Source organism: Chrysochloris asiatica, unplaced genomic scaffold (genome assembly GCF_000296735.1).
Source record: "Chrysochloris asiatica unplaced genomic scaffold, ChrAsi1.0 scaffold00001, whole genome shotgun sequence".
Taxonomy (NCBI): Eukaryota; Metazoa; Chordata; class Mammalia; order Afrosoricida; family Chrysochloridae; genus Chrysochloris; species Chrysochloris asiatica.
This window is the reverse complement of record NW_006408519.1, coordinates 49,501,683-49,523,909: the sequence shown is the minus strand read 5'-3', so window position 1 is coordinate 49,523,909 and position 22,227 is coordinate 49,501,683. Positions and strand designations below refer to the sequence as shown.

Genomic DNA, 22,227 nt, shown 5'->3' with positions numbered 1-22,227 from the left:
CCCCCTCCCTCTTTCTCCTCCCACTTATCTCCTCCCCACGTCTTCCCTTGCGGTTCTGTCAAAACCCGGAGCGGATCGCCGGCCTGAGCGTACTCCACGCATGCGCAGAAGTGGAGCCGGCTCGGCCGCTGGTCGGAACCCGCAGAGCAGAGTCGGGAAGTGACTGCCGAAACTGCTCACCCGCTGCCCGCCAGCCTGTTGGCTTCTGCTCCGGCCCGGCTGCCGGCTGTGTAAGTGCAAAGTGGGGGGCTCAGGGCCCAGGGCCCAGGGCCCGGGGCGGCGGCGGCGGCGGCGGGGAGCGCTGACTGGAGCCCGGGGCGTGCGGCCGCCAGTCGGCGAGTGTCCCCCGAGGGGGCTCGCCCTGCAGTTACCTCCCGGTCGCCGCCCCGGGGGAAGCGAACCCCACCGCCGGGCCCAGTGCGCACCTGCCCGGCCCGTCCCCTTCCCGAGCCGGGTGCGCACCTGTCTCAGATCCGACCCCACCTGAGCCCTCCTCAAGGCGCGACAGTCGTCCCCTCACCGCCGCGGGCCCCTTGTCCTCGCTGCCCAGGGCGCCGATCGCCATCCCCTACCTGCTGGATCCGACCTGGGCCGTCTGGAGCCAGGATGCATTCCCAGATCAAACCGTGCTGTCCTGAACTGGGTTGCGCCCCCGGTTCAGACCCAGACCTCATTCTGAGACCTTGGCTACCTGGGCTGCCCACCTGGGCTACCTTTCTTCCTGGTCCTGCCCTGATCCTCTTTCCCCTAGCAGCCTGCAGCGTAAAAGCCTCTCAAATCCTGTTCGGAGCTTCAGGCTCTGCCTCAGGACAGTAGACTCTCAGTGTCCACTCCAGATGTCCCAACGAAGCCAGTGCCCCACGGGGCATTCTGACCGCAAGAGGGTCTTTTTGGAACCCCTAGTTCCCAGCTTCCCTTTCTAAGAGAATGGTTTGACACTGAAATTTCTGGTATTGGAGAAGGTGTGAGTTTCTCTATAAGAAAGGGGTAAAAGGTTGGAAGCAGGGCTTGGCTTAGTTGAGAAGGATTTGAAAGCATTGGGGCCATTTCTTCCCAACCCCTTACACTGCTCCGTTTAAAGTACTGAATGCTACTTTTCTAGGTAGGTTGTTACTGTGTGCTGTGAGGTTTCCAAGAGCATCTGTTAGGTTTGAACCCCCCACATTGTGGTTAGTTGTTAAGTGCCGTCAAGTCAGTTCTGACTCATAGTGACCCTTTATAGGGTTTCCAAGGAGCAACTGGTGAGCTTGAACTGCTTGCGGTTCAAACCAACTTTGCAGGCTAGCACATTAACCCACAGCGCCACACCAGGACTCCTTATGGTTGGTAGACCAGTATTCTACAGAACACACCAGGCTCTTTACCCCACTGAGCTTAAACCAGTGGCTGTCGCTTGTTCTAAGCTAGTTAAGTGAACGGTAGACAGAGACAGGCCAAGGGCCACGATGTGGATGGCAAAATCATTTTCATTCTCTTAGCATCCTCCTTTCTGGGCCCCTGGTGGTGGAGTGACCCACTCAGAACTTTTGCCCTTTTGAACTCTGAGCCTGGTGGGACCTTTTTTCCTAAAGTCACTTTCAAATTAAATGATATCCTTGTCAGCAGCTTAGTGAGATCCTTTCCCTCAGGCTCTGGGTTGTTTTGGAGAGTTATCTCTCTGCATATAGGGCCTGATTGGAAAATGTGTGGCATGCCTTTCCAATTCAGAGTGACCCTGTATAGTGTTTGCTAGGAGTGGCTGGTGGGTTTGAACTGCTGTCTTGTTGTTGTTGTTTTAAGTGCCGTTGGTGGTAGAGGTGTGCCGTGGAGTCGGTTCCAACTCATAGTGACTCTGTATAGGGTTTCCAAGGCTGTAAATCTGTGCGGGAGCAGAAAGCCTCATTGTTCTCTCGTGGAGCGGCTGGTAGTTTCGAACTGCTGATCTTGAGGTTAGCAGCCCGACTCGTAACCACTATGCTACCAGACTCGTTAAGTGCCATGGTGTCAGTTCCAATTCATAGTGACCCTGAATGTTTCCATTCCAGATTCTGCCGTTTACTCTCAGTCTCATAGTAATGGATCCATGTCTTGTCACCAGCAATGTTTGTTTTTTTTTTAAAGAAAGTTTTACCTTCCTTCAAGTATCGGTCCAAATTTTGTTTGCAGATGTCCAAACGCTTCTTTTTATGCTTTCCTATGAATTGTTTCTGGAGAGGGCTTCTGAGGTTTGACCTTGTAGTTAGCAGCTCTGTACTTATCTTACAGTGCCACACCCACCTACCTAACTGTGTGTATTTGGTGGAGAACTATGGTTGCCTTAAGTGGGCTGCATATCTGGGAATTTCCTGCCATTAGAACTGTAGGTCTGGTGGAATGACCTTCCGGTTTTGCTGGAACTGCCCTAACCCAGACAGATTCAGGGTTGGATTACGTGACGGCTGTACATTTTGTGGGTTCCTGTTTAGGAACCGAGTCTTGGTGGCATAGTGCTTGAAGAACTCAGCAGTGAGTCAGCCTCAGTAGCCTCTCCTTGGGGCCAGCTGGGACCGTCTGTGGACATAAAGATGTATATAGCTTTGGATGCCCTATGGGGCAATTCTACTCTGCCCTGGTTGTTGATCTGAGTCAGAATTGTCACTGAGGAACTTGGGGAGATGAGAGCGTACATCTAGATCTTCCAGTTCCATAGCGGCTCCTTCCAAGATGTCACGCTCAATGATTTCATTTGACCATTCCGTCAGCAAGTAATCTTGAACATGGCCACGTAGCAACAACAGCGTGGGCTGACATGTTCAGAGCCTGGCTGCTGCCCCCGACAGGAATATCAGGGTGGTGTCTGCCTCAAATCTCGCTCCTCTTTCCCTACAGGGGTTCCAGGATGAGCGTCCCCGATTACATGCAGTGCGCCCAGGACCATCAGACCCTCCTCGTTGTGGTCCAGCCGGTCGGGATTGTCTCTGAAGAAAACTTCTTCCGGATCTACAAGAGGATCTCTTCTGTGAACCAGACCAGCGTGCGGGACTCACAGCGAGTACTCTACATCCGCTACCGGCACCACTACCCGCCCGACAACAATGAGTGGGGTGACTTCCAGACGCACCGCAAGGTCGTGGGCCTCATCACCATCACTGACTGCACCTCCGCCAAGGACTGGCCGCAGACCTTCGAGAAGTTCCATGTGCAGAAGGAGATCTACAGCTCCACCCTGTACGACTCCCGGCTCTTCGTCTTCGGGCTGCAGGGGGAGCTGACGGAGCAGCCGCGCACCGATGTGGCCTTCTACCCCAACTACGATGACTGCGAGACTGTTGAGAAGCGCATCGAGGACTTCATCGAATCACTCTTCATTGTGCTTGAATCCAAGCGTCTGGATAGAGCCACAGACAAGTCTGGGGACAAGATCCCCCTCCTCTGTGTCCCATTTGAGAAGAAGGACTTTGTGGGATTGGACACAGATAGTAGGTAAGTTTGCTTAGGGACCCTGCCCGGTTTCCTGGCCCCAGGTTCAGGTCTCTTCTCAATATCAGAAGGGATCATCAACAGGTAGACATTGTTGTATCAGGAGGTTGAGTGGTTCAGTATTGGTTTTTACACTTTTAAAAATGAGGCCAACCTTTGGTTTAGGATGCACACCAAATTTTGAGGCTGAGTACAGAGACAAGAATATCAGATACCTCATTTATTTTTTTATGTTGTTGTGAAGTGCCGTCAAGACATTTCTGACCCTCAGCGACCCTGTATAGGGTTTCCAAGGAGCAGCTGGTGAGCTTGAATCACTGACCTTGCAGTTCAAACTACTTTGCAGTCTGGCACATTTACCCACAGCGCCACACTAGGACTCCTTTTTATATTGAGTACATGTTCAATAATGTTTTTCATCGCTTAGGTTCCGTAAAACATGCTACAATGAACCCTCCGAGAACCAGGCCTCATTTCCGAGGTGTCTCAAGTGTTCTGTCTCTGATCGGGGATGTCTCACCAGTGTTCTGTCCCTTGTCTTAGTGGAAAATATTGAGTTTTCCTGCTCTGACTGGTTCCCGTTTGTCTCTTACATTTTAAGACTTGACAACTAGGAAGATTACAAATCCCCAGCATAGCTTGCGTGTCCTCTGTTGAAAAGCGCCGCCCAGAGTCTGGTTTGAAGACTTCTCCTGGGTCCCATCTCTTTGGTTTAGGTTAGATGCGGAACCTGCAGAGACCATAGGACTCGGTGGGAGCTGACCTGGAATAGAGCCCACGTCTCCCAACTCGCAGCACTTTGCATTTCCCAGATCCCTCACACATCAGCCGGGGGGCGAGTCTCAGAGATACCACCTGGGCAGGGCCTTCCTGAACAGATGTGGTGTCTGTTCTCTGGATAGAGCCGGAAGAGCCTGGTTTTCATGACTCATTGAGCCAGGACCAAAAAGATTAGGTTCTCTCTGTGCCTATGTCTGCACTTGTCCCTTAACTTGTCCACCATGTTGCCGTTCTGGCCACCAGGCAGCCAGGAGAGCAGCTGTGTCTCAAAGACTGGGCTGAGGGCCTACCTGTGCCACCAGCTGCCCTCGTGACCACACGTCCCCTTCCTCCTCTGTAGAGTTAGGATGGCTCCTCACAAGTGAGGACTAAGTGGCATGACGTACAAGCTCCCGTAGTCTGGCTGTAATGATGACATCGGGGCTGTCTGCAGTCTGAGGGGAAAACGTCACAGAAACGTGAACGAGTAGGTCACATGTGGAGCTCTGCACTCTGGGAGTTATGTCCCTTTCCTCACCCGGGCGTGTTGATTGGCACAGTCTCTGCATTTTGTCCTCCTGGTAGCCTGATGACCCACACCTATGGCCCCCGTTTTCCTGATGTGGAGCAGAGGTAGCATGTTGAGAAACTGGATGGCTGCTGAATGGCAGAGCTGGTGTCTGAACTGGACTGATCGCTCCCTCACCATGTTGCTTCGCCCAGCCGTCCACATCTAGGGAGCTAGCCAGGGCCTCTGACCATGACAGAGTATGCAACCTCCCAGCATCCCCCTGTGTTTTCTGAGCCTGGAAGCAGCCTACAAAACAAACCTACCTGGAGGCTGGATTACCCCTCTCCACCGAGAGAGAGGTGGGCAGCTGCAGAAACTTGTGAGGCAGCTCCAACCCCTCAACCAGAGCAATGGAGACAGTCTTCTGTAGCTCCCCAGAGAATGCCGGCTCTTTCCTGCCTTTTGAAGACGACATTCTCATGGGAGTCAGGAGATGCCATCGTGCCCTGCAAGGAGGCTCATCAGCCAGCGCTGGATCGAGCGGCGCTCACGGTGGTCCAATCTAGCATAGCGGGTGGGCTCAGGCCCCTTCTACTCCCCAAGCTATTAGCCTGTCCTTGCTGTCTCTGCTCCGTAGGGCTCTCCTCTTCAAAGCCACAATTGGTGCCGGGAAAGAGCCCACTCCCACCTGCATTTCGGTAGGAAGGGTCAGACGTGTCCAGCCTGCCCTGAGACAGCATTTGGTACTTTATTAAGGAAACGTTCAATACACGTCACATGTCTGAGAATTGAGTCTCATTTGAGGTCCCAGACTTACGGGGGCTGGGTGGGGGGAGATTCAGTCCTGGAAGGTTTTGCTGAGAATGCTCATGCGTGCCCCCAGCCTCCGGGAAATCCGTGGACGTGGAGCGCTAGAGCTGTTGATACGATCTTTGCTCCGGTGTGTTTCTAATTTTTGCTTGTTCCTTTTTCTTTCTTTTCTCTCATACCGCCCTGTGAGTATGTTGTTGGGTGTGAAAAGGTAGGCTGTGCCCTCATTGCATTCCAAATGGTCCTTCCATTTCTCCACATGCTGCTTCGTCTGAGCCCACTTACCGCTGCGCCATCCAGCTGTTAGCCCCCCCATTCCCGGCTTCCCCCACCTAACTTGTTTTCTGTTGGTTTGGTTTTCCTTTCGAATTTCCGCTTTGGTGAGCATGTCACCTGTAGGTGTTTGATACCTGTTCAAACGCTTGCTCTGGGGAACTTGTCCGGCCCCTAGTATTTGGCGACAAGCCTGCCTTCCTATGTTTGTTTTGTTTTGTTTGGAGGACCTAATTGCTCGTGGATGGAGGTGGCTATGGGGGGACTTTCTCACCCAGATGTCTGTCACTGCAGGCTGGCTTGCTGCAAAGCTTCTGAGAGAATCTCTCAGGCATGTGACGCTTGGCTTTCTGTCTGGTCTGCATGCCTGTGCTTACTGATAGCGGCTCCTGGGTGAAGTCGGGCCCAGCTGGGGTGGCGCTGGTGAGGAAGGGAGGGTGTCCTGTCTTTGCTGTCATCTTGAGCATGCTGTTTGGTTTTCTCACACCCTGGCGACGCTCTCTCATAAAGGGAGAAAGCCTAATGTAAAATGTACACCACTGGCTTGTCTTTTCGTGTGTGGAACCCTTTTCTTGTGAACTGGGTGAAGGTTGACAGAGCACATTTTGTTTCATGTCATGGATTGCAGTTCCCACAATGCACCTTCACTCACCCTACTTCCGCCCTGTGGTACCCTGTTTCCATTCGTCCTTCTTTCGTACCCGTTCCTGCCTTCTGAACTTTGTCTCTGGGTCCGAGCTGTGAACCATTCTGTCTGAGGGCTCTAGGGACATTTTTCTAAGTCTGAGGAAAACAGGGGTCATGTGCCACCAGGACTACTACAGTGCGCCCCGACTTCCTGTCTGCTCGGGGCTCTAGGACTTGTAGAGCTAGAGAGGCTGCGCCCCGGTAGCAGTCGTAGAAGGCCTGTGTGCACCAGCCTCCTTTGATCCTGCATTGGCAAGAAAGAGCCGTTCTTGGGTTTGTTGAGGCCGTCCTTGGGTTGTGCAAATGGCTAATGTGTTGGTCTGCTAACTGAGAGGTGTGACATTTGAGTCCACTTAGAGGTGCCTCAGAGGAAAAGCCTGGTGGTCATCTGGTTCCGAGAAATCAGCCTCTGACAACGTCACGGAGTGTAGTTCTTACTCTGACATACACGGGGCCGCCCTGAGTTGGAATCAACTTGCCGGCAGCTGTTTCTGTTTTGTATGTTTGTTTCCAGTGTCCATCACGGATGGGCCAATCTTCCGTTCACACTAGTGGCGCGGAACCTCCCACCGCTGAGGCTCACCCTAAAGGGGGGCCTTGGTGTTCTTGCCCTCCATCCTCTCTCTCTCTTGGGGAGAGGATTCTGACTGTTGCCTCCACTGTGTTGGCTCGTTGGCCCTGCTGCTTCTTGAAGGTTCTGGCCCCAACGTGAGCACTTTAGTTCTTGGCTTTCCTTGTCCCCAGGGGGCCGACTTCAATACTTCACAGATATGGGGAGATTGAGGGGGCCCGCCCAGGTGAGTCCGAGGCTCCTAGGGGCATCTGTGAAGATATCAGGGAGGCCCTTGGTTTGAGCGGTGCTGAGATGTGGGTGTGGGGAGTTGTCACTGTTGAGGCGACTGTGAGACCTGGAGTTTGGAGGTCTGTCTGGGAGACAGGAGACCGAGCTCCAAGGTTCTGAGGAGGCGAGCCCCCCGAGGGCCGGACAAGGGTGCTCTTCCTGGGGGTGGAGGAGGGTGCCTCAGACGGGAGGCCTGAGGAGAGAGGGATGGGAAAAGGACCAGACACGTAGAAGGAGAATGGGGGGTTAGTTCTGGAATAGTCTTTCCCCTGAAAAGAGCCCTAAACACAAAACCCTCCCAGAAACAATGGTAACTTCCATCAGTGAAGCAACTTATTTTCCTCTGCCCCTTGGGGTCAGCCACGTAAAGATGACAGCCTAGAAACCCTAGGGGCCAGTTCTCATTGTCCCAGGAACAAGTCTTGTATTTCCCCACACAGGAGTAGACAGAGGTGCTAGGGAAGGGGGAGATGTCTGTTAGGACACGAGCAAACCCTGCCCACCTGTCAGACCAAAATGACTTTTGTGTGACTTGGCCGTTCCTCAGGAGCACATGGAGTCCCGTCCCAGAAACTCTGGGATGTCCCTGTTATCCCTCCTGTTGAAGAGAAGGAATCCCTGCTCAGTCCCTTTTGTTTGTACCTGGGAAAGAGACCTCCACAGTTGTTAAATGGAACCTTCCAGATTATGCCCTTGGCCTTTGACTTTGCTTTCTCCTCAGCTCTTCCTCCTCACACACCTCGGGAAGCTGCCTGCTGTTGTAGAGAAACCTTCCCGGGTTATATCACGGAAGACTTCCTGGAGGAAGAGGCTGGGCATTAAGTTCATTGGTCAGCTGAAGGGGTCGGAGGGTGGCTTGTCAGATTGAACAGTGTGGACTGAGGCCTGGCACCTGTGTGTGTGGGGTGGGGTGGGGGATGGAGCATTTATGTTCAGGGGATCCCCAGTGTGGAGCATGCTGGGGTGCCTGGTACAGCAGGGCTTGCTGAAGCCTGGCTTTATGGTGATAATGGGGTGTTGGTGTGGTAGGCAGTGCTGTTTAGGGAGGTGTCCCTGGCACTGCGTGTGCTGAGAGCTGTGTAGAAAGAAGGGCTTGGGACCAGAGTGACCAGGAGGGCCTTGGGGGACCAGGAGGGACCAGAGTGACCAGGAGTGGCTAGGGGGACCGGGAGGGACCAGAGTGACCAGGAGGGGCTGGGGGACCGGCAGGTTGTCCCCTAGAGACCCATCCAAGCATTTATTATTCACCTGTGTTTCTGAGTGTGTGGGGTCGGGAGGGGTGGGCATACCATAACAAGCAAAAGAAATTTGCTTCTTTGGAGCTCCAAACCTAAAAGCCAATCCCACTGCCAACTAGTCAGTTCTGACTCCTAGCGGCCCTGCAGGGGGCAGGAGGACTGCCTCATAGGGCTTCCAAGCTGTCAGTCTTTATGGAAGCAGACAGGGGAGCAGCTGGTGGGTTCCAACCACCCACCTTTCCATTACCAACTGAGCTCTTTAAGCACTGCGCCACCAGGGCACCTCAGGATCCAGGACAGAAAAGCCAGATTCCAAAGAGTAGCCAAAGAGCATGTTTTGTGCTGTCTGAGAGGATTTAGGTTGCATCAGGCCTGTGAAACCTCTTCATTCAGTGTAAACTCTGCCCTTCCGTAGGGGTTTTTATCTCTGAGAAACCTGCTGCCTTGTACAGCGGCTACTTCGCTTAAAAAAAGTCTAAGAAATCTTACATCCCAATCCTTGTGTGCAGTCGAATCGGTTCTGACTCATAGTGACCCTATTGTTAAACTGTCCAGGACTGCCAGTAGATGGCATTGTGGGTAAGTGCCGCTGAGTCGGTTTGGACTCCTAAGGACGGTCTGTGTAGGAGGAGTCTGTAAACACCCGAAGGAAGGGCAGTTTCAGGTTTCTTCGCTCAGGTTCTGGAGCTGGTGAGGCCTTAGTCGTCTTTGCATCATTTTGGAGCTCTCTTGGCTGTCTCCAGAGAACTGGAGGTAAGCGCATGAGGCTTGTTCTGGGGCAGCTAAGATTTAAGGTCTTGTGTGCAAAAGCCGTAGACTTGGCTTATGGTAAGCAACATAGTTCTCTTTCTGAAATGGTAATAGGCCTGGGATTAAGGAGGTGGAAGACAATTGATTTTTTCAAAAGCTGGAGTGTAAGCTTTCTTGTGCTCCCGCTGAGACTGGAAAATTTGAGAAGAAAAATCGTACTGTAGTGCGAACTAAGCTGAAATGCACAGTAGATGCTCTCCACGTGAGGATCTGTCTGAGAGGACTGCCGCAAAATCATAGAAATCTTTATTCAACCCAAGTATCAACAAGGGAAGCTGTTGTTTCTCAGCATAGCCCCATCAAGGTGTAGTTACTCCCGAAGGTGGCATTTCCATCTCTCCAGCCCTTCCCTGAAGAAGCCTGTGCTCGTTGGGTTTCAGCATGTTAAAATGGCAGTTTTGGCATCCTCGAGGGCCTCGAATTGTGTTCTTTTTGGTGTTCTTTGAATTTTGGGAACAAGAAGAAGTCTGAAGATCAGGGCTGTAGGGTGGACGGGGTCAGGTTTCCCAATGAAATTCTCCTTGGACAGCCCTTGCTACCCTCGAAGAACGAGCTGGTACACTTTGGAATGGAAAACCCAGAATTCTCTGGTGCCATTTTCCTGGCCTGTTTTTCACCTGTGCAGTTTTCTGTTTTCTTGAAACTTCTTCCTAATAAACCCCCGTGATCGTTCTGTGTTCTTTGAGGAAATCTACCAAGATCATCCCTTGGGAGTTCCAAAAAAACAGCTGCTATAGCCTCCTGAGCTGACCTCTCTGCCTTGAATGGAATGGATCCAGTAGCTCCCCTGGGAAGCCAGTGTTTGGTCCCTTGTTGTGAATGCCCCGAGCGAGGTTAAGACCAGGTTGTTCCTGAGAGAACTTGTCTGCAGACACCCACTGATGGCAGACTGGTTTTGTTTGGACTAACCCCATGCATGTATGAACTGGGGCCCGATGGCAGTCCTTGGTGTTGTAGCCTCGTACACATAACCTTTAAGAGCCGACTGGATGGCGGTGCTCTGCGGTTAGAAGACCATTTCACTATCATTGCCTGTAGCAGTCTTGGTTGGCCTTCAGCACCCAAGCCTAACGTTGCCTTCCTCGCATTTCTCCGTAGTGCCATGGAGTAGTGCTTAGTGAGTGTGCTTTTGGGGTGGAGGCCAGCGATAGGTCATGATATTGTCCCATTGCCTTTTCTCTTGCAGACATTACAAGAAGCGATGCCAAGGCCGCATGCGCAAGCATGTGGGGGACTTGTGCCTCCAGGCCGGGATGCTGCAGGACTCGCTGGTGCACTATCACATGTCGGTGGAGCTTCTCCGCTCCGTCAATGACTTCCTGTGGCTCGGAGGTGAGGGAATGTGCTGGAGGCGGCCTCCTCGGGCTCTGATGCCCACCAGCCAACACGGGGCCCATCGTACATGGGCTGTTGCTCAACCACAGAGAGCAGTGAAGTCCTGCTGCGTGGCAGAGTGTGGGAGTACCTTGACAATGGTCCAAGTTTGTGGCCAAATGGCCAGTTCTGTACAATGTCCCATACTTGAGATCAGCACATCTGGGAGTCGGAGGTGCTTAGTGGCTGTCAGAGATGGGAGTGGGCGAGTGGGCAAGGGAGGGAGGGAGGGGTGGGGGAGGTGTTGCTCAGGATGGTGAGTTTCTGGTAACGGGGGTTGGGTGGGAGGGGTGGTCCCCGTTGGAAGAGGAGGGGGAGAATGGCTGTGCAACTCGAAGAACGTCTCCGAATTGTCCTTGTCAAAGTTGTTGAGTTTGTGTACATTGTATTGTGTTTATTCTCATTACAATTTTAGAACAATAAAGGAAAGGGTGAGGGAGGAGTACGCAGCCCTAGGCTGGTTGGTAGGGGCACCATCCAGGTCGCCCCCCTGTGGTACCTCCTGCTGCTCCTCCCTCCCGCCCAGGCCCTGTGGGGTTGTGGACAAGCACTTGCTTAGACTTCTGCTGAAGAGCTTCCTTCATTCCCTCATCCTGGCTGGTAGTATAAGCGGTTGGCAGAACTGCTTCTCTCCCTACACTCTCAACTTCCTGGAGGAAGTCCCCTGCGTAGTCCTCACTCAGGGAGCCCTGATGGTGCCGGAGTTAAGCTCTTGGCTCCTAACCAAAGGTGGATGGTGTGAAACTGGTGATCTGCACTGGGTCACCAAAGACAAGCAGCACTAGGCCTCACCCACACACCACTGATTCCACCAGCTCCCCCATGCCATGGTGCGTCTTCCCCTGCCCCGCCTGCGTCACCGAAGGCAGGCACCGCTGGTGGATGGAGACACATGGTATGGTTCAGTCATGAGCCACGCCACCACGTGGAAGAACATGGAAAACACAATGCCCAGGGCAGGAAGCCAGTCACCAAACGCCATATGTGGTAAGATCCATTCATATGAAATGTCCACGAGAGGCCAGTTCATAGACAGGAAGTAGGTGAGTGGTTGCCAGGGGCTGGGCAAGAGACAGACAGTGCTGATGGGTGTACACGCTTGTAAATGTATCCAATGTCCACTGCACTGGTTGCTTCTGAAGGGTGACTTCGATCATCTGTGAGCTGTATCTCAATTTAAAAAGCCAAAGAGAGAAGAAAAACACCTCCACCAAAGGATGGCTCTTGGGGTCCTGCAGCCGCTCGCTGCTCTGTGTGGGTCCTCACGGCATCTTGTGCCGGACTTGCGGTTCTTGTGGCTTCTCCCTCCTGGCCTCGGAGTGCTCACCATCTAGTGTGTCGTGGATGCTTCACGAGTGCTTCCTGAATGAACTCTGTGTGGATGAGGACAAAGTCGGACTTTTCCTCAGAGAAGCAGGCAGTATAGAGAATCAGATTTGAATGTCACAATGAAGCAAAGAGGTTCTTCAGCAGACGTCTAACCAAGTGGTCTTTCCAACCGTCTCATATGCCTGCAAAACCTGGACTGTGAAGAAGGAAGACCAAAGAAGAACCGATGCCTTTGAATGGTGCTGGTGAAAAATATTTTGATACCCAATAAACATTGGCATATTGCACTGGGCAAGTCTGCTGCAGAAGACCTCGTTGAAGTGTTCAAAAAGCAAGGGTGTCACTTTGAGGACCAAGGAACATGTGACCAATCCATGGTATTTTCAGTAGCTTCGTCTGCGTGTAAAAGTAGGACAGTGAATAAGACCATCGAACAGTTGATGCCTTTGAGTTATGAAAGCGTCTAATAAACCACAGACTGCCAGAAGAAGGAAGAAGTCTGTCTCGGAAGAGAGCTCCTTAGAAGTGAGGCTGCGCAGACTTCCTTCGTCTCTCGTACTTTGGACATGTGATCAGGAGGGACCAGACCCGAGAGAAGGTAAAGTGGAGGGTCAGAGACAAAGTGGAAGACCCCCAATGAGATGGATTGGCACCGTGGCAGCGTCAATGGGCTCAAACATAACTGTGAGGACGGTGCAGGACTGGGCAGTGTTGGGTTCTGTTGGACACAGGCTGTTAAATGCCGTCAAATGGGTTCTGACTCATACTGACCCTGTATAGAGTTTCCACTGAGCAGCTGGTGGGTTTGAAGCACCAACCTTATGTTCAGCAGTCCAGTGCTTATCCTACAGCGCCCACCAGAACACTCTAAATATAAGAAATGCTTAAAATCAGCCACTGTCTCATAATCTGGCTGCTAGAGGAATGTTGTTGTTAAGTACTCTTGAGTCGATTCTGACTCATTGATAGTGAGTCTATACAGAGTTTGCGAGGAGCAGCTGGTGGGTTTGAACCGCTGACCTTGTGGTTCGCCATCCAGTGCTGCTCCTACAATGCCACGGCGGCCAAGACGACACATTTACAGACACAGCTGCTGCATTTAGGGTGTCCCCTGTGGAAAGCTGTCCTGGTCTTGCTTTGCTGGAATGATTTCAGATGTTCTCAAACCAGCATGCTTCCCGCTGTTGGTCTCTCAACTCCAGAATCTGCTCAGAGCCTGCAGGGAGCACATGGCTAAGTGAAGGCCGAGCCCATGGATCATGGGCGCTCAGGCCCTCAGTGAAACCTGTCAGCCTTGGCAGGGGAGACACAAGAGGTGTTACATGCCCATTTGTAATAGAAGCAGTGAGGTAGAAATGTGATGGTTGTCTTGGGGAGAATTGGGCCTTTTCAGATACCCCAGCTGTCCATTCTCCTTAGCCATTGCTACTGGAAGTAATGATGTACCACACTTTACTAATTGTTCTTTTACTTGTTTGTTTGTTTCATGCCTAGCTGCCCTGGAAGGCCTCTGCTCCGCCTCTGTCATCTCTCACTACCCCGGTGGTGGGACTGGGGCGAAGACAGCGGGGCGAAGGCTGCCCGGGAGCTCACTTCCTGCTGAGGTAGCCAACAGACACCGGCCAGGTAAGTCTACTCCTTCCTGGGGCCTGGGTTCCCTGAGGTCTGGCAAGCCAGCGGAGCAGTAACTAGGCCTGACTTATTTTAGTATGAGATCTCTATATAGTATAGATGGTATGTCAGATCCCTCTACTATATATAGTGTAAATAGAGTGTCAGATCTGGGCAATACAGATAGTACGTCAGAGCTGTGATACATAGTGTAGATATTGTATCCGATCTAAATAGTATATAGTTTAGTTTATCAGCTGTTTGTACTATATGTAGTACAGATACTGTGTCAAATCTAGATAGTATATAGTATATAGTATATAGTACATAGTACATAGTACATAGTATATAGTATATAGTATATAATATATAGTATAGTTTACCAGATCTCTGGATTATAGATAGTGTAATTACCGGATCAGAGCTAGCGAGTGGATGGTCACACTGGAGACATTTTATTCAGCTTTTGGTGCATCCCCGCCGATCTTACCATTCACTGCTGGGTCACCATGAGCGGGTGATCTCTAGAACCCTTGGGCAGCATTTTGTGGTGGAGTTCATTTGAGGCTCCTTTTCCTCATTTCTATGTTGAATGAACACTGAATGGTTTAAAATTGGGAAAGGTGTGCAACAGGGATGTATAGTTTCACCATACTTATTCAACCTGTCTGCTGAGCAAATCATTCGAGAAGCTGGGTTCTATGAAGAAAAACGTGGCATCAGGATTGGAGGAGGACTCACTAACAACCTGTGATATGCAGATGATACAACCTTGCTAGCTGGAAGTGAAGAGGACTTAAAATTACTTACTGATGAAGATCAAAGAGCACAGCCTTCTGTGTGGATTGCATCTCAATATAAACAAATCAAAAATCCTCACCACTGGACCAATAATCAATATTCTTATCAACGGAGAAAAGATTGAAGTTGTCAAGGACTTCATTCTTCTTGGATCATCTATCAACACTCATGGAAGCAGGAGTCAAGAAATCAAACGACATATTGCATTAGGCAAATCTGCTGCACAAGACCTTTTGAAAGTGTTGAAGAGCAAAGATGTCAGCTTGAGGACTAAGGTGCGCCTGACCCAAGCCATGGTATTTTCAGTAACCTCATATGCATGTGAAAACTGGACAGTGAATAAGGAAGACCATAGAAGAATTGATGCTTTTGAGTTATGGTGTTGGAAGAGAATATTGAAAGTGCCATGGGCTGCCAAAAGAACCAACAGATCTGTGTTAGAAGAAGTGCAGCCAGAGTGCTCCTTGGAGGCAGGATGGCCAGACTTTGTCTCTCATACTTCAGACGTATTGTCAGGAGGGACCAGTCACTGGAAAAAGACATCATGTTTGGTAGGGTGGAGGGTCAGATAAAAAGAGGAAGACCCCCAGTGAGATGGATTGGCGAAGTGGCTGCATCAGTGGGCTCAAGCATGGCAACAGTAGTGAGGCTGGCCCAGGATCGGGCAGTGTTTCCGTCTGTTGTGCATCAGGTCGCTATGAGTCAGTACCGACTTTATGGCACCTAACAACAACAACAACATGTTGAATGAATCTAGCTCCGGAATCTAGTGGGTCTGAGGCCTGGTTGATGAAGTATAGTGATTTGAGTCTCCCTGGCTAACATGTGCTGTCAGTGAAGAGCGGGAAAACAAGTAGAGCATACCCCCCCTTTGAGTTGAATTTGCATCTTTTGGCTCTGAAGGGATGAACTTGCCCTTAGTGGTTCAGCATGTGGCCGCCATATTGTGCTGGTCCCAGGGAGTCACATGATGCAGAGCTCAAGGCTGTACACTAAAATGCTGGGAACTTTTTGTCCATGTGATTTTCAGGCATTTTCTCCACCACCTCCAAAAGAGACTGTCCCCTCTAATTAACGCGCATCGAATGTGGGACTGTCTTAACTCTTTTGTGACCTGTAGGACATATAGAACCCACATACATTTTCTACCTTTGGGGTTTAGTGGGAGGCTAGTATCCCAACTTTTAGTGTGTGCTGCCCTGTGGTGGAGGGCTGAATAGCTGAAGAAACAGGCCTCTTGCCACCAAGTCTAGAACCAAGGCTTTTTTGGGACATAGGTACCCCATGAATTGTACCAAAATCCATATGACTTCAGAAACATTTTTTTTTCCATTGCTTGCAAAATGCCTTCCACTACTGAAAACACATGGTTTCAACAAAATATTCAATGCAGAAAATAACTCATTCCTGAAAGTGTTAAACTGATTTTTCCCTCTGAATGACACCATCAGCCATCATCAACAAAGACTCCACAGACCCCGACCTTCAGGAACCAGTGAAGTCGGTGCTCCCTCTGTGGGATTGCTCACAAGAGTCTGGCACGGCTCAGAGGTGACTCTGAGTGCCCTGTAGCCTCAGCTATTCGAGAGCCAAGCGAGGCCCGCTGGGAGGTGACTCGTGTGTCCTGACCCTCCTTCCTCTGCTATGGTTCTGATGTGATGTGGTTCTGTCAGAACTTGGCAGTGGTCTGGGATCTGGTTTGAATCCTGCCTCTAGTCCACTTCCAGAGGAGACCTAGTGGCACTGTGGGCAAGGCATTTGGCTGCTAATGACAAGGTTGGCTGCTGTCTGCTCCCATACAGATTTACAGTCTCTGAAACCCCGTATAGGGTCGCTACGAGGTGGAATCGACTGGGCGGGCAGTACACTAGCAAGTGCCCAGATGTGCCCCACATTCCCGATTTCAGGGGGCCTTCTATCCCCCTAAAAAGCACATCTCCTGTGCTGCTCCCTGCTGAGGGAAGACTTGGGAAGGCCTTTTCCTGAGAAGGTTATGGGATTTTGGAGATTTCCCGCCCTCCCCCCCCCCCCCTTGATGAAAGGAGGCAAAAATGAAAACAGCTGGAAGAAGTTGAAAACCTGCTCTGTGGGCAGCACAGCAGTGTCCTCCAGCCTTGTGTAGCTTTGTGTCGTGTGAGACAGCGGAGCCGTTTCTACTATGGGAGGCAGTCTGGTGAAAGATGCCCAGGGAAGCCCAGAGCAGAGCTGACTGGGCTGTTGTTCTCTCATGTAAAAGCTGGTGGAAGGAGATGGGGCTAGGTTTCTTGTGGTACAATAGTGAATGATTGCTATCAGGACTGACTGTGAGGGTCGCAAATGTAAAGGTAGACCTTTTGTAACAAAAGGAGGGGAGTGGTTGGCTTTGCAGTCCAGGAGCGGAGGGCTCTGGAACCATCAAGGGAGAAGAGAGGAGAGTGGGACCCTACCCAGAGAAACAGTGACGCCAGAGATGGAGCAAGAGACGATGATGTGGAGAGATGGAGTGGCTGGGAACTCTAGACCCAGAGAGGATTGCAGAGTATACCCTTTGGTTGGTTGATGATGCATGGAGGGGATTGTAACCATGGCAATGAAACGATTTATGATAGGATGAATGTAAAGCTAATGTTCTCCCATGTAAACTTATCACAAAATTCACAATAAACTTAAAAAAAAGCTTCCCGAGTACTTTACAGCCTTTGGACACCCAGATTCAGACCTGCTAGCAGTCTTGAGATGAAGAGGTTCATGTGAAAATTCCATTCTCTTTTAATTCTGTTTTCCCACAAATTTCTTGAACCTCCCTCACACTATCTGGAGCAGAGACCGGATAACCTGATGATTTAACATTCTCCCTCCTATTTCAGGGAATGGGTACCTCAGGACTCTCTTTCAACAGGAAAGCCTCAGAAGCGCAATGGCCATTTAGCATCCAGTGTGAACCAGAGCAAATGGCTTAATCTTTCTGTACCTCAGTTTTCTTATCTGTAAGATGGGGGTGCTAACCATAGTGCTGCCCCGAGAGGGTTGGTGTGAATGTTAGATGGCATGTGTGTTTACAAAGGGCCCAGAGCAGTTCTTGCCCCTAGACAGCCATGGTGAATATTAGCTATTGTTATTGATATCCATACTGCTGTTACTAGTGATTAAAAATAACTGGGTGATACACTTTCAGGGTGTGGAGAAGCCAGAGTTCTGAGATATGGATGATGGAGTTCCCAAGCTGATCTCTTCTGAGAATAGGAGATTTCTTCCCTTTTAATATAGAGCTATTGAGATAGAGTCACACATGGTGTGGCACTTTAGGACTGCTAAACAATGGGCTGCCAACTGCAAGGTTCGCAGTTCAAACCCACCAGCTGCTCCTTAGAAATCCTATACAGGTTCACTTTGACTCAGAATCGACTCCAAGGCATTTAATAGCCACAACTACAGTGATCTAAACGTTACTTAAAATTACAACAAAACAGAACACCACTCTTGTGAAGTGCTGTGGAGTTAGTTTCAACTCGTAGCAACACTATAGGGGGTCTCTGAGGCTGTAAATCTTGGCGGCAGCAGAGAGCATCATCTGTCTTCCACAGAGCTACCAGGGGCGCTTGAACCACTGACCTTGTAATTTGCAGTCCAGAGCTTCTCCCCTAAAGCTACCGAGCTCCCCTTAAACTCTGTGAGCATTAAAAATAGAACATTTAAAATGATTACAGTGCAAAATGGAAGTGGTTTTGAAAATTTAATCACTGCTACTGGCTTCTCACTTCTTTTTCTGTAGTGATACTTCTTAAGAGAAAAGTGATAAAGCTGAATTAGTTTGGTGACTCTGGTAGCATGGAAGAAAAGAGTAAGGTAGTGGATTTTTAGAGAAAGCACAAATCTATATTCTTTTCTGATGGTGAATTTATAGTTTTGTGGGGCCTGGGACTTGCTTTGATGGCCAAATTCAGAATTGACTCAAAGGTACACACACAACAACAGGATTTAGTGCAGTCTGAAGTTTTGATGAAATCAGCCTTCTTCTAGTAGGACCAAATCCCATTGTGTCAGGTTGACTCCGTCTCAAAGCGACCCTGTAGGACAGAGAGAACTGCCCCATAGGGGTTTCCAAGGCGGTAGCCTTCTTCCTCCCTAGGAGTGACTACTGGGTTCCAATCACCAACTTTCCATCAGCTATTGAGCACTTAAGCACTGTGCCACCAGGGTACCTTATTCTAGTCAGATGGTGGTTGGTGGTGTGCCGTGGAGTCAGTTATGACTCATAGTATCCCTGAGTCGGGTTTCTGAGGCTATATATCTTTACCGGAGCAGAAAGCCTCAGGTTTCTCCCATGGAATGGCTGGTAGTTTTGAACTGCTGACCTTGAGGTTAGCAGTCTGATTCGTAACCACTACACTACCAGAACTCCTTTCTAGTAAGATGGAGGATAGCTCAGTTAAGAATTAGACATCGTTCGTACAGACTATGTATTTTTACAACTGAAAATTTCTCTTGCAACATAAACATCTACTAAAAGCACATTTAAGTTACTAGCAATTTGTCATTCTGAAATTGGCCAAGAGTGGTTCAATTTAGAAAAACTGATTTAGTGCTGTTTTCAGGGAATAAACTTTCTGTTTAGTGATTGAAGACCTTTTTTTTCCTGTACCCTTAATAGAGTTCTTAGAGTCCTGGTGTGGCGCTGTAGGATAAGCACTAGACCACAAGGTCTGTTTGAACCAGAAGGTTGGTGGCTCAAACCCAGTAGTCACTCCTTAGAAACCCTACACAGAGTCGCTATGAGTCAGAACCAACTAGACGGCACTTACCAACGACATGCTCATCACGATGAGAGGCACTGGGAGACCGTTCGTTGTACGGCATGGTTGTCACCCGAGCAGCCAGCCTCTGCCTTGTCGCTTCACTTTGGTCTCATCCATAGTGGTGAAGTAGGATGAGAACTTGACTACTAACTGCAAGGTTGGCGGTTCAAACCCACCAGCTGTTCCTTGGAAATCGTACACAGGGTTACTGTGAGTAGGAACCAACCCGATGGCACTTAAAAGCAATAACATAGACTAAAGGGTGCTAAAGGAGCTCTGGTAGCGTAGTGGTTACGAATCGGGCTGTGAACCTCAAGGTCAGCAGTTCGAAACTACCAGCTGTTCTGCGGGAGAAAGAGGAGGCTTTCTGCTCCTGTAAAGATTTACAGCCTCGGAAACCCTGTACAGGGTCGCTATGGGTCGGAACCGACTCGACGGCACATAACCACCACCATCACCAGTGGCGCTGTGGGCTAGGCATTGGGCTGCTAACTTCAAGGTCCACAGTTCAAACCCACCAGCCACTCCGAGGGAGAAAGATGAGGCTGTCTGCTCCCGTAAAGATTGGGAGCTGTTGTTAAGTGATGTTGAATTGGTACTCATAGTGATCTTGTATGGGGTTTCTGAGGAGCGGCTGGTAGATTTGAACCATCGACCTTGTGGTTAGCAGTCCAGAGCTTCTCCTAGAGTGCCACACCAGGACTCCACAGATGCAGATGGATAGAGAAGGTTAAGGGAGCCCTGGTAGGTGCAGTGGGCAAGTCCTCGGCTGCTAAACATAAAGTGGCTGGCTTGAACCTACCAGCCCTGCCATGAAAGGAAGACGAGGCAATCTGCTTCCACAGAGGTGACAGCCTTGGAAACGCCAGGGCCAGTTTCCCTCTGGCCCATGGACTTGCTGTGAGTCGGAATCCACTCAGCTGCAGTAGGTTTTTGACGGAGAGCAAAATTAGGGCTAAAGTTAGTTTTCTTGCTGATGTTAGTTTCCCTGTCTGTGAACGGAAGAGGCTTGAACCATATTACTTTAAGTTCTAAGATCAGCTTCTATGTCTCTCTCCTTTATTTCTATCTAGGGGAGTTAAGGGGATGCGGTGGCTCTGTATGATAAGCTCTGGACTGAGAACCACAAGGTCTGCGGTTTGAGCCCACCAGCTGCTCTGCAAGAGAAAGATGAGGCTTTCTGCTCCTGCTAAGATTTAAAGCCTCGGAAACTGAACACAGGGTTGCTGTGAGTTGGAACCAACTCCACAGTACTTAACAACAACAGGGTAGTTAAAGATTTGAGAGTCTGTCCTCTTCCCGAAGCAACATTCAAGCGTGTGCTAACCAAACGCTGTGTTTTGGCCTCTGAGCATACGGGTCGTTTACAAAAACTCCACGGAGGGTTTGTTACTCTACAAGAGTTGTGTTGCATCTTGTTCAGCAAGTTGGAAAGCCTCTCTTGGCCATAGGTGGCGCTGTTGCACCTCATGATTAATTTTTTTTGCATCTTAATCTTCCTGTTTGTGAAAGAAGACTTAAACAATGTTCCTTTGATTTGATTTCTTTATTTAATGCTTCAGAGCAACACAACGTTCATGATATCTGGAGGCCGGGAAGATGTTCTAGTTATAACTTTTTTCCTCTCTTGCCGTTTTCTCAGCGTGGGCATTCCAGACGCTCTCTGTGAACTACAGGGAGGTTGGCCTCTCCTCCCAGTGTGAGAAACCAGGCAGGCATGGTCTTAAAAGAAAGCTCGACACTGGCTCGGGAGCCCCGTAAAGCAGAAAAGCATAGTGAATTCCCAGTGTTTATTAACTGACTCATAGTGACCGGACCGGACAGGACAGACCTGTTCACGGTCCCCGAGACTGTATGTCTTCATGGGAGCAGATGCCCACGTCTTTCTGCCATGAAGCGGCTGGTAGGTTGGAACTGCTGCTCTTTGGGTTAGCAGCTCGTGCTTACCCCGCTGCACTACCAGGGTGGTGTCATGTGTGTTACTGGGAGGCAATCTGGCATTGTGGGAGGAGCCCAGTTTTTCCAGTTCCACTCCAATGGGTTTGAGCGCAGATGCCGCCAGCTGGCCATGCAAACTTGGGGGACTTGTTTGTCTCCCCCTCAGCTGTTGTTGTTTTTTAGTGTCCCTGAGTTGGTTTCAACACATAGCAAAGCAACCCTGTTTAGGGTTTCCAAGGAGCAGCTGGTGGGTTTGAACGCCCGACCTCTTGGCTAGAAGTCCAAGGCTGATACTATAGCACCACACTATTTGTAGCTTGTGGATTAAAATACCTGCTTTGTAGAATTGTGAGGTTAGAGTGATTATAAGCCAAGTGTTTAGGATAGCATGCTGTTGATGGGAAGTTAATTCTGACACGACAACCCCATGTAACAGAGTCGAGCTGCCCTATAGATTATTCTATGCTGTCATCTTTATGGGAGCTGGTCCCTATAGATGTTCTATGCTGTCCTCTTTATGGGAGCTGGTCTCTGGGCTGTTCTCCCCACACATTTCCTGTTAGCTGTCATTTTATATGACACCTTTAATTTGTGGTCTTTGGCAATTACTAAGGAATTGGGATAGAAAAATGGAGTTGTGTGAGAAACTATGTGGTTGAGAAATGAGTAAGATATGAGGGAGGGAGTACGGTGGGTCTGTGGGATAAGCACTGGACTACAAACTACAAAATTGATGTTTCTAGCCCACCAGCCGCTCTGCTAGAGAAAGATGAAGCTTTTTTTTTCTCTAACAAAGATTGCCAGCCTCGGAAACCCTATACAGGATCAATGGGAATTGGAACCCACTCGACACTTAACAAGACAACTCGACATTTAACAAGAAGAAGATATGAAGGGGCTTCAAAAAGTTATGGAAAAATTCCATTTTTACATGAACTTCCCTCATATTTAAGGAGCTCCCTCATATTTAAGGAGTTCCCTCATATTTAAGGAGCTCCCTCATATTTAAGGAGTTCCCTCATATTTAAGGAG

At 49.9% G+C, this 22,227-nt stretch overlaps 1 protein-coding gene across 2 annotated transcripts in view; it reads left to right on the top strand.

Annotated features, from left to right (window-relative positions):
* Positions 1-121: 121 nt before the first annotated feature.
* The window catches only part of TRAPPC9 (trafficking protein particle complex 9), a 585,848-nt gene continuing 563,742 nt past the window's right edge, over positions 122-22,227 (top strand). Inside the window, exons 1-4 of one of the 2 annotated variants that reach the window (XM_006830723.1) lie at positions 122-230; positions 2,848-3,441; positions 10,554-10,699; positions 13,565-13,696. In XM_006830723.1, coding sequence (XP_006830786.1) covers positions 2,858-3,441; positions 10,554-10,699; positions 13,565-13,696 — 862 coding nt within the window. In that variant the 5' untranslated portion in view covers positions 122-230; positions 2,848-2,857. Of the gene's footprint in view, positions 231-2,847; positions 3,442-10,553; positions 10,700-13,564; positions 13,697-22,227 lie in introns of those variants that run through there. The other variant, XM_006830724.1, reaches the window with a different exon arrangement.